This window comes from Marmota monax, unplaced genomic scaffold (assembly GCF_021218885.2).
Source record: "Marmota monax isolate L192 unplaced genomic scaffold, Marmota_monax_Labrador192_F-V1.1 WCK01_AAM20220418_F8-fsc00395, whole genome shotgun sequence".
NCBI classification, from domain to species: Eukaryota; Metazoa; Chordata; class Mammalia; order Rodentia; family Sciuridae; genus Marmota; species Marmota monax.
In genome coordinates this window covers 98862-111530 of record NW_026693011.1, presented here as the reverse complement: position 1 = coordinate 111530, position 12669 = coordinate 98862, and the positions used below count along the sequence as shown (strand labels likewise).

At 43.4% G+C, this 12669-nt stretch overlaps 1 gene segment (V, D, J or C); it reads left to right on the top strand.

The window, feature by feature from the left end:
- Positions 1-2220: 2220 nt before the first annotated feature.
- LOC124098382 (immunoglobulin heavy variable 4-28-like) lies at positions 2221-2732 on the top strand (the record flags this gene model as incomplete). The annotated part of the segment is given in 2 exon segments: positions 2221-2332; positions 2419-2732. Coding segments are annotated over 2 exon segments (360 nt in total), but the record flags the coding sequence as incomplete, so codon positions are not given.
- Between the last annotated feature and the right edge of the window lie 9937 nt (positions 2733-12669).

The window sequence follows — 12669 nt, the reverse complement described above, 5'->3', positions numbered from 1 at the left end:
CTTACAACCTATGTCCTCAAACAGTAATGTAAAATCATAAAAAGTACAATTAGTTACATTTCCAGCAGGAGGTGAATTGAGGAATCTCCCAAACACGGAGAGCATTTCTGGGTCACTTTGCAAAATAACACACACTCAGATCCACACACTCAGGTGCAAGACACTCTCAGCTGTGCACATGATGTTCACACCTGAGTGACCATCAGTGCACCACAGGAACATGAAAAAGAATGTGAAGCTTGTCCTGCTCCAGACTTCTACAGCAAGAGTGTCCCACACCTGGAGGCCATGTCACACTCCTCAGCCCTGGGAGCAAGGCCAAATCTCAAATTCAAAGCTCTTGTATTTCTGCAGTTGTTCATGGACCCAAGCTACTTGAGAAAGTGATTCCCTCCCAAGGCCCAATTACCTGAAGAGTTTCTCCCCCCATCCTCTTGTGTCTGTCTCCTGCTGTGAATACAAGTTCATCTGAGCAGCTAAGGAAGGTCACAGTCCCTGCAATGTCTGTGCATTGTGATTTCTGTGTTTGCAATGATCCCCAAGTCTGTCCCTGGTGCAAGGTGGATGTGCTTAGAAAGGAAGCAGGTGAGTTACAGGAAATTTTCTTCTAAATATAACTGACAGCAATTTTGGCCATGGGTCCTGTGTTGTTGGTCTACCAGGGGAATCACCCATGAACTGGAGGAGTAATCATCTGAACTGAGATAAAGGGCGCTCAGGAAAATTCCCAAGAAACAAGCATCACTGGTGCGGAAGTCATTGAGGAGACTGAAGAGACCAAGATGTTGGATCCATGAAATCTTGATCAACACAGAAATGAATGGGAAGTCTCCAGGGAGGCTGTTGGTCAATGGAGTGGAAGGAGAAGTTACATGAAGCAAACCCAAGTGCAGCTCATGCTTGCTGGAGCCCACTGGGTTACCCCTGGCCCAAGAAAGTTTGAGAAATCTATCATAGAGGAGGCTCCAGATTCCCCAGGTGAGGAAGAGGAGGCATATAGAAATCTCTCCATTAGTACACATGGAAGAACAGCTTTCTAAATCAAATGATTTGCTAGGAATGGAGACAAGACACAATGGGACATGTGCATTTGCAGATGGCAAAATCATAGGGATCAGCAAGGATATACCTGGGTCACCCCAGGACCAGGAGGTGGGTGCTGTAGGCTCAGTGGTTGCAGGGAGCTCATGGTCAACACCACAGGGAACAAGGAGAGGAGCCACATGTCTTATTAGTGTGCTGTGCTCACTCAGTTAGGCAGGAGGTCAATTCCTGAACCTCATCAGGAGGTCAGCAACTACACCTGCCCTCTCAGTGACCCCACCTCACTAAAGACAGTGTCCACTGTTCTCTCCAAATGCTGGGCTGTGGGCAAGGCAGGTCTCACTGCAGGGATGCTGCACAGGGAAGGGACCTGGGCCTCCTCCCTCACTAGCCTGCCCTGCATGCCGTCCTGTCTGCTGTCAGCCTGGCTCTGCTGCTCTGGGGCACTCAGGGGCTCTCAGCCTCAGGCTGCAGCTGAGAGCTGCCTCTGCTCCCAGGACTCACCCCTGGCCCAGCACCTCCATCCTGTCCTCTCCTGGTGGAGACCAGAGGGCAGGACAGGTGAGGGGAGGAGCTCAGGGCAGATTCCCACCCACTGCTGTCCACAGGCATTGGCTGGACAGTCAGGAGGACAAGCAGGGCACAGGGTGGGGAGGGCAGTGGGCACACAGCAGGAAGCCCCTCCCCTCCTGAGACCCTGCTCCCTCCTCTCCTGCTCAGTCTGTAGCCCCCAAATCTCACAGAGATGAGAGAAGAACTAGTCCTGAGAACAAAGGGGGCTCTTCTCCTGGATGTGGGGAACCCCGTCCTCAGCCCTGGGCTCTGTTCAGTCATCACTGAGGGCTTCTCCTTCAGGGCTGGGAGGTGGACCTGGGCCTCTTGCATGCTGGGCACGTTCCTGCCACTCTGACACCCTCCCAGGTGCAGGGAGGAAGGGCTTGGAGGAGGCAGGGCTGGGCTCAGGAGGGTGGGCTCCCCCTCTGACAGCCCTCCAGCTCCCCTGAAACTACCTGCTCTCCTCTCACAGGTAAAGCTCCACTTGGGCTCAAGACAGGGACACATCTCAGGAGCACAGAGGACCTGGGCAGCCTGACCTCAGCCTCTCCAGATATCAGAAGAGCCTCACCCACATGCAAATCCCTCCTCCTGCTCTGGGTTCAAATGCCCTCTGGGCTGTGGGAGCTCCCAGCTCTCTGCTCAGACAGGGCTGAGGTCTCTGGGAAGGCAGGTGTGGTCTAGAAGATGAGGCTGGTGGGTCTTGTCCTGTGCCTGGTCACAGCCCCCCAAGGTGAGTGTCCTCCAGTGTTAGACCTGGGTCCATGGGGACGTTGTGACTGCAGGTGACTAATAGGGTGTTACTGTCTTTGTCCCCAGGTGTCCTGTGCCAGGTGCAGCTACAGGAGTCAGGACCTGGCCTGGTGAAGCCCTCACAGACCCTGTCCCTCACCTGTGCTGTCTCTGGTTACTCCATCACCAGTAGTTCCTGCTGGAGCTGGATCCGGCAACCCCCAGGGAAGGGGCTGGAGTGGTTAGGTTGCATATGGTATGATGGTGATACTAGGTACAGCTCATCACTCAAGAGCCGAGTGTCCATATCCAGAGACACATCCAAGAACCAGTTCTCCCTGCAGCTGAGCTCCCTGACCACCCAGGACACAGCCACCTATTACTGTGCCAGAGACACAGTGAGGGGACCTCAGGGTGAGCCCAGACACAAACCTCCTGCAGGGCACCCAGGGCCAGCAGGTGGCGCTCAGCACACAGGAGCTCAGGTCAGCCCAGGAGCAGGTGCAGAGGGAGGTGGGGTCCCTTCACCTCAGTCACCTACTCTCTCTCCAGGCAGCTCCTTCTGGGGCACGACCATCAATAGTCTTCTGGAGATGCCCGTGTCTCAGGACACCACAAACTTTATAGTTCTTCCATCAAGTTTTCCATAAGAAAGAAAGGCTCAAATATAAGTTTTCTGATGAATACTTTGATTACTATAGTGTCTGCAACCTGGTGCCATTTATGCAAATCTGTGACATTTCATTCCCCCTCTACATCACATGGATCTCCAGGGCCTCCTTCCAACACCTGGCTAATCCATTATTATATTATATTGTCCCCAATATTATATCATTATTCATTTTATTTCTATTTGTCCTTTATTTTTATTTGTAACTTTTGCATTCTTTTTGACAAAGTGATAAAAGCATTTAACATAAGTTGTATAATTCAGGCCCCAATATGTCCCTTTTCCCCCCCTCTCCCCTTCTCTTGTCACCTCCCCTTAACTCTACTGATCTTTCTGCAACTTAAGGATAGATTTTTTTATTAGTGTTTTCTGGATTTACTGCTTGGGGTCATCACTTACCTGTACTAATATGTAAATAAGAAAGACTGCTAAGATTCATTCCACTGCTCTTCCCCTATGCTCTCCCTCCTCCCTTTCCCAAAATGAAAACAAAAAGTGCTGTAGACGTGGTTCTGGACTCATGATAAGTCCCCAGGAAAAGTCAAACAAGAGGAGGACTCACACACTTTGGTTTTATGTCAATAAACTAAGTCTCAGAGTAGAGCAAGTGCTTCCTACAGAGGTACATTTGGGTCCTCACTGGGTGGTGGTATCTTGCTGTTCAATCTACTACCCATTTTCCTTCCTGTGACATAAATATGACTCTTCTCCATTGTCTCAGCTCTCCATCACACCCACAATTATCATCTGTTAATTCCCTGATTATTTCTGCTACTTGGGATTGAATCCAGAAGGACTTTACAATGAGCTGAATTCCAAGGTCTCTCACAAGGGACTTTGCTTTTGAAACATGGTCTTGCTAAGAAGCCCAGCTGGCCTCAAATCTGCAATCCTCCTATGTCAAATCCTGAGGAGCTGTGATCAGAGGGGGGCCTGGTCATGCCTGGAAAACAATTACATTATTAATAACTACAAGGTTTTTTTTTAAGTAGGTATAGGTAGCACCTTTTTTTAAATTTTTATTTTATTTTTTTTTAGTCATACATGACAGCAGAATGTATTTTGGCATATAATACATACATGGAATGTACATACACCAATCATATTTTCTATTCTATTCTGCTACCCTTCCTATCCCCCCCTACTCCTCCCATCCTCCTCTCCCATCCTTTATCTCTATTCAATCAAATGTGATACACTTTTATTTCTTTTTCTCATTACAACATCATATATATATTCTTTATAACAATGAGGCTCTCCTTCCATCTTCTGTGCAACTCCTCTTATCCCTCTTTTTCCCTCCCACCTCTCTTCTCTATTTAGTGGTAGTCTTCTTCTCATGCTCTTCCTCCCTACCCCAGTTTGAGTCACCCCCCTTATATCAGAGAAGACATTCGGCATTTATTTTTTAGGGATTGGCTAACTTCACTTAGCATAATCTGCTCTAATGCCATCCATTTGCCTGAAAATGACATGATCTTGTTATTTTTTAGTGCTGAGTAATATTCCATTGTGTATAAATGCCACATTTAAAATCCATTCATCTATTGAAGGGCATCTAGATTGGTTCCACATTCTAGCTATTGTGAATTGTGCTGCTATAAACATTGATGTGGCTGTGTCCCTATAATATGCTCTTTTTAGGTCTTTTGGGTATAGTCTGAGAAGGGGAATAGCTGGGTCAAATAGTGGTTCCATTCGCAGCTTTCCAAGGAATCTCCATACTGCTTTCCAAATTGGCTGCACCAATTTGCAGTCCCACCAGCAGTGTATGAGAGTATCTTTTCCCCCGCATCCTCACCAGCACTTATTGTTGTTTGACTTCATAATGTCTGCCATTCTTATTTGAGTGAGATGGTATCTTAGAGTAATTTTAATTTGCACTTCTCTGACTGCTAGAGATGGTGAGCACTTTTTCATGTATTTGTTGATTGATTGTATATCCTCTTCTGAGAAGTTTCTGTTCAAGTCCTTGGCCCATTTGTTGATTGGGTTATTTCCTTTTTGTTTAACTTTTTGAATTCTTTGTATACTCTAGAGGTTAGAGCACCATCTGATGTTTGAGGGGTAAAAATTTGTTCCCAGGATGTAGGCTCCCTATTCACCTCGCATATTATTTCTCTTGCTGAGAAAAAACTTTTGGTTTGAATACGTCTCACTTGTTGATTCTTGGATTTAACTCTTGTACTATAGGTGTCCTATTAAGAAATTTGGGGCCTGCCCCCATGTAATGAAGATTAGGGACAACTTTATCTTCTATTAGACAGAGTCTCTGGTCTGATTCCTAGCTCCTTGATCCATTTTGAGTTAACTTTTGAGCATGGTGAGAGAAAGGGATTCAATTTCATTTTGTTGCATATGGATTTCCACTTCTCCCAGCACCATTTATTGAAGATGCTATATTTCTCCATTGCATGGTTTTAGCACCTTTGTCTAATATAAGATAGTTGTAATTTTGTGGATTTGTCTCTGTGACCTCTATTTTGTACCATTGGTCTACCAGCCTGTTTTGGTGCCAGTATCATGCTGTTTTTGTTACTATTGCCCTATAGTATAGTTTAAAATCTGGAATCACGATACCACCAATTTCACTCTTCCTACTTAGAATTACTTTAGCTATTCTGGGTCTCTTGTTTTTCCAGATGAATTTCATGATTGCTTTTTCTATTTCTGCAAGGAATGTCATTGGAATTTTGATGGGAATTACATTGAATCTGTAAAGTGCTTTTGGTAGTATGGCCATCGTAATAATATTAATTCTATCAATCCATGAGCAAGGTAAATCCTTCAATCTTCTAAGGTCTTCGTCTATTTATTTCTTCAGGGTTCTGTAGTTTTCATTGTATAGCTCTTTCACCTCTTTTGTTAAGTTGATTCCCAGGTATTTTATTATTTTTGAGGATATTGTGAATGGAGTAGTTGTCCTCATTTCCATTTCAGAGAATTTGTCACTGATATACAGGAATGCCTTTGATTTATTGGTATTGATTTTATATCCTGCCACTTTGATGAATTCACTTACTAGTTCTAGAAGTTTCTTGGTTGAACTTTTTGGGTCTGCTAGGTATAGGATCATGTCATCAGCATATAGTGCTAATTTAAGTTCTTCTTTTCCTATAATTATACCTTTAATTTCTTTCATCTGTCTAACTTCTCTGGGTAGTGTTTCAAGAACTATGTTGAATAGAAGCAATGAGAGAGGGCATCCCTGTCTTGTTCCAGAATTTAGAGGGAATGCCTTCAATTTTTCTCCATTTAGAATGATGCTGGCCTGAGGCGTAGCATATATAGCTTTTACCATGTTGAGGTAATTTCCTGTTATCCCTAATTTTTCTAGAGTTTTGAACATAAAGCGATGCTGTATTTTGTCAAATACTTTTTCAGCATCTATCAAGATCATCATGTGGTTCTTATCTTTAAGTCTATTGATGTGGTGAATTACATTTATTGATTTCCGTATATTGAACCAGCCTTGCATCCCAGCGATGAATCCCACTTGGTCATGGTGCACAATCTTTTTGATATGTTTTTGTATCTGATTTGCCAGAATTTTATTGAGGATTTTTGCATCTAAATTCATTGGGGATATTGGTCTGAAGTTTTCTTTCTTTGAAGTGTCTTTATCTGGTTTTGGAGTCAGAGTGGTGTTGCCCTAACAGAATCAATTTGGAAATACTCCCTCTTTTTCTATCTCCTGAAATACATTGAAGAGTATTGGTATTAGTTCTTCTTTAAAATTCTTGTAAAATTCTGCTGTATATCCATCTGGTCTGGTCTTTTCTTGGTTGGTGTTCTTTTGATGGCTTCTTCTATTTCCTCACTTGATATTGGTCTGTTTAGGTTTTTTATATCATCCTGACTCAATCTGGGTAGCTCATATGCCTTAAGGAATTTATCGATGCCTTTAGTATCCTCTATTTTATTAGAATAAAGGGTTTCAAAATAATTTCTAATTATCTTCTGTACTTCTGAAGCGTCTGTTTTGATGTTGTCTTTTTCATCCCTTAAGCTAGTAATTTGGGTTCTCTCTTTTATTCTCTTTGTTAGCAAGGCTAGTGGCCCATCAATCTTATTTAGTTTTTCAAAGAACCAACTTTTAGTTTTGTCAATTTTTTTGATTGTTTCTTTTGTTTCAATTTCATTGATTTCAGCTCTGATTTTAATTATTTCTTGCCTTCTATGGCTTTTGCTGCTGATTTGTTCTTTTTTTTTTCTAGGGCTTCGAGGTGTAGTGTGAGGTCATTTATTTGTTGGATTTTCCTTCTTAAAAGAAGGAATGAACTCCATGAAATGAATTTTCCTCTTAGTACTGCTTTCATAGTGTCCCAGAGATTTTGATATGTTATGTCTGAGTTTTTATTTACCTCTAAGAATTTTTAAATTTCCTCTTTGATGTCTTATGTAACCCTTTGTTCATTCAGTAGCATATTGTTTATTCTCCATGTGATGTAGAATTTTTTCTTTCTTATTTTATTATTGATTTCCAATTTCATTCCATTATGATCAGATAAAATGCATGGTAGTATCTCTACTCCTTTGTAATTGCAAAGATTTGCCCTGTGACATAATATATGTTCTATTTTTGAGTAGGATCCATGTGCTACTGAGAAGAAAGTGTATCTGCTTGATGTTGGGTTGTATATTCTGTATATATCAATTAAGTCTAAGTTATTAATTGTATTATTGAGCTCTATGGTTTCTTTATTCAACTTTTGTTTGGAAGATCTGTCCAGTAGTGAGAGAGGAGTGTACAAATCTCCCATGATTATTGTGCTGTGGTCTATTTGACTCTTGAACTTGAGAAGAGTTTGTTTGATGAATGTAGCTACACCATTGTTTGGGGCATATATATTAATGATCATTAAGTCTTGTTGGTGTATGGTTCCCTTGAGCAGTATGTAGAGTCCTTTTTTATCCCTTTTGATTAACTTTGGCTTGAAGTCTATTTTATTTGATACAAGTATGGACACCCCTGCTTGCTTCCGAGGTCCATATGAGTGGTAAAAATTTTCCCAACCTTTCACCTTCAGTCTATGTATGTCTTTTCCTATCAGATGAGTCTCCTGTAGGCAGCATATTGTTGGATCTTTTTTTCAATCCAGTCTACTAGCCTATGTCTTTTGATTGGTGCATTTAAGCCATTAACATTTAGGGTTACTATTGAGATATGGTTTGTACTTCCAGCCATATTTGGTTATTTATGTTACTTAACATGATTTGTTTTTCCTCTTTGATTAATTTTTCCTTTACTGTACTCCCTCTCACTGTTGGTTTTCATTGTTATTTTCCATTTCCTCTTCCTGTAATGTTTTGCCAAGGATGTTTTGAAGAGTAGGTTTTCTAGCTACAAATTCTTTAAACTTTTGTTTATCGTGGAAGATTTTTATTTCATCTTCAATCCTGAAGCTTAATTTCACTAGATACATGATTCGTGGTTGGAACCCTTTTCTTTCAGTGTTTGAAATATGTTGTTCCAGGGTCTTCTAGCTTTCAGAGTCTGTGTTGAAAGATCAGCTGTTATCCTGATTGGTTTACCCCTAAATGTAATCTGCTTCCTCTCTCTTGTGGCTTTTAAGATTCTCTCCTTATTCTGTATGTTGGATGTCTTCATTTGTATGTGTCTTGTTGTGGATCTCTTATGATTTTGTACGTTTGGGATCCTGTAGGCTTCTAGTATTTGCATTTCTTTTTCATTCTTTAAGTCTGGGAACTTTTCTAGTATTATTTCATTGAATAGATTGCTCATTCCTTTGATTTGGACCTCTATACCCTCTTGTATCCCAATAACTCTTAAGTTTGGTTTCTTTATGTTATCCCATAATTCTTGGAAGTTCTGCTCATGATTTCTTAACATTCTTGCTGAGCTGTGTATGTTCTTTTCAAGTTGAAAAACTTTGTCTTCGTTGTTTGATGTTCTATCTTCTAAGTGTTCTACTCTGCTGGTAATACTCTCATTTGAGTTTTTAATTTGGTTTATTGTTTCCTGCATTTTGAAGATTTCTGATATATATATATATATATATATATATATATATATATATATATATATATATATCCTCTATCTCCCTGTAGAGTTGATCTTTTGCTTCTTGTATTTGTTTATGTAATTCATTGTCAAAGTGATCTTTCATTGTCTGGATTTGCTGTATAATGTCTTCCTTGAGACTCCAGATCATCTGAAGCATGTATATCCTGAACTCTTTATCTGACATTCAATCAGCTGCAGATATTACCTCTTCTAATGTTGAATTGACTTGCATTGTTTGTGGTCCTTTCTTTCCTTGTCTTTTCATACTGCTCATGTTTCTTTCTAGCTTTGTGAAACTGTTGTGTTAGTGATTTTCTCCTTATATATTTATATTGTTCTTGTATAGCTCCAAAATCCCTCTTTTGCAGAGAAAGACAATGTTAACAGTTCCCAATATCATCAGTACATCATCTAAGCACAAGTTTTCATTATTAATACATTTATAGTTAAAATCTAAGTCTACAGACATTGGTTTCAATTATTATTTAAAAATATAGTCATTAGTTTCATAAAAGGCATAGCATATCTGGTGGCATATAGAAAGCTGAATTTCAGACGAAGGATGTAATACTTAGAGGGAAAGGAGTGAGGTATGAGATTAAACTAACTTAGCAACTTTGGAGAACTCTAACCAATAGACTGGTAATTTATGGAAGAATGTATAGATTCAACCTCCTATCTGTATTTAGATAGTTACCCTTTGTATAGATAGTAAAAGTTATGGGGTTGAAAGCGGGATAGAGGGAATAAGAATGAAGAAAATAAAAAAAGATAACAAGGAAGAAAAGAGAAAAAAGAGAGAAGGAAAAAGAAAGTAATAAAGAAATAAGAAAAAAATGGGGGAAAGGTGGGGTATACGTAATTCCTCTATATTATATTATTTTGGTGATTTGGTTGTTCATGCACAGTTCTTCGTTTCACATATGTTGAGGTTGTGAAAGAGAGAGAAGAAAAAAAAAGAGAAAATAAAAGTCTCTCAGAACTCTGTTTTCCTTTCTTCCAGTAGGAGGCATTGTCTTTTCCTAGCTTGAGCCTCTGTGTTCAGGGTGGTGGATGTAGCCAGTGTGAATGGACATATGCTTCCACCAGTATCCTCCCTACTCTAGTCTCTGAGGTGGAAACAAGGTGCCTGTAGAGTTGTTGTTTTGCTTTGATAGCTACACCCCCCAAAATCTTGTGGGAAATATTTTGAGAAATCACAGCTCAGGGTGGGGAAGTTGGAAACCGGGTACCTGGATCAGCCACAGAACCATGCTGGTAGCCACGCCCTCTTTGATTGGATTTAAGTGTTGATGGGCTTCCTCTGGACTAGCAGGGTCGAGCTTCCTCTTGTGCTCTGGCTGGGTGCCGGGCGTCCTTCTCTGGTCACTACAAGGTTTTTAACCTATAATCAACAAAATGATATCCCATCAAAAAACTGAGGATTTCACCCAGTGCTTTAACTCTTGGCTCCTTTGCCTCATTGAAACCTCGGTACTTGCACTGAGGGCCTTGCTCAGCTCCTGCCTCTGTTTTGGTGGATGCTGGTATCACTTTCCATAAACAGGACACCTGCCATTTGCACAGACTCTGTACGTGACTGCTTAAGCATGCTTTCTGGTTATTAAATTTACACTTAGTTATGTAAAGTAGATTTGGGGGATTGACCTATGAATATATTTTGAAGGACATGAATACACAACGATGTGTTGTGTGTTCTTCTCTTTCACACCTGATGGTATGTGATGATCAACTAAGAGTGTCAGCATCTCTCTTCATCAGACAACAGCTGGCCATTCAAACTGTATTTTCATACTTACACTGAAAACAAGCCCCAGTGAGGCAGAGGACAGCACCCTGACACAGGGGTGCCAGGCACCATGATGGGTGCCAGGCTGTACACACCCAGCTGTCCACCACCTATCCCTCTTGGGTGTGGGGAGCCCACCAGCTGCTCTGCCCCAGTCACTGTGAAGCACAGGCTGGATGTGGGCCACAGGTGCCCTGTGAGCTGCAGAGCCCCAGGACAAGGCCCTCTCTGCACATGGCCCTCACCACCACCCTCACCCTCTCCCTCCCTGCACCTTCCCATCTCCAGGGGCCACTGTCCTCTCTCTTTCCAGGATCTGATGCAGTAGCTTCCCCACATGAGTGATGATGTGCTGATGGTCTCTCTCTGCTTGACCCATTTCAGCTAGGTCCATGTGCTCCAGGGCCATGCCCAGGGCCAGCAGGACAGGATGCCATTCTTGTTGACTATCTTTATTCTTCCCCTGTGGACAGCAGATTTTCCACATCTCCTTTAAAGGAAATATGGTGATCATGAAAAGGTCCTCAACACTCATGGAACTTTAGTTAAGGGCAGGCCTCATGAACTCTACTTCCCACTTGATGTGCACACTGGGCAGAGGTCATGTCCTCAAGCCTCAGGCTGTCCCACACCATGTCTCTGTTGGCCTCAGGCCACACTGCACAGGGTGGGCTTCCTGACTGCTGCTCTCCACACTGGCCCTGCAGCTGGCAGACCAACACTGTTGGGCCTTAATGGTCATGCTCCCAGACTCCACTAGCATGGTGTATGGGGACTGCAGGGGCCACACCTATAAAGCTCTGCCTGAGGTAAGGCCTACCCAGGGCATCCCCTGGAATGCAAGTGGAGATGACCCACCTCCACACTCTGGCACCCTGTGTGCCTGCAGAGTGAGCATCATGAGTGCTTCCAGGTTGAGTCCTTGGTGCCTACTCCAGCTCCCAGATCAGAGTTAACACAGACCAAAGCTTTACCCAGTCCCAGAGCTGTGTCCACCTCTTTAGATGCTCACTATGACCACCTCAGGCCCCAGCACCAGGGTGGCTGAATGCAGTCTGTGCTGCTCTGAGCAGCTCCTGAGGCTGACACTTCACAAGGATAGAGCTGTGCTGCAGCAGGTTCTAGAGATCAGGGTGCAAACACCCAGGTACTGCTCCTGACCAGGGCCATGAGGCTGCAGCACCACATGGCAGGAGGCAGGAGGCAAAGAGAGGCAGATAGGGCTGGACCCCTCAGTGGTGCTGGGGTCCCACTGGGGCTCAGGGTGACAGGAAGGCTCTATCAGCCCTGGGAAAATGCAGGTGACCAGGACCAGGGTGTCAGTTGTCCTCCCCATTCTGGGACCATGTGGACATGTGAAGAGTGACAGGGCAGCAGTACTGAGGGCATGTGGCTGTGCCTCCAGGAGGATTCCAAGGCACTTGATTCACACAGAGAATCCCTGCTTCCCCCACATCTTTGTGCACAAGAGGAGGACAGGAGGCCTGGATCACAGATGACAGATTAAGTAGACCAAGCCCATGGGGACACTGGTGTGTTCTTCTCCCAGGCCCCTCACAGGAAGTAGATTCATGTGGCCCCCTGTGGACTCAGCCCATGATAACTGAAAGAGAGGACACAGCCTGGGTTTCTCCCTACCCACACTTGTGCCTTGTGCCCACCACAGATGGTAGCAGCATGTGGTCCTGAGGGCTCTGTGCCAACTGGTTGCTCCTGAGCTGAAGGAGGCCCTCACAGGGAGGCACAGACTTCCCCCTGCAGGGAGCCTCTGAGGCCCTCAGCTGGATGCCTCCCTGGAGAGCAAGTGGCAGCAGAGGGGAGAAGACACACAGCACATTTCCAATGCAGGAT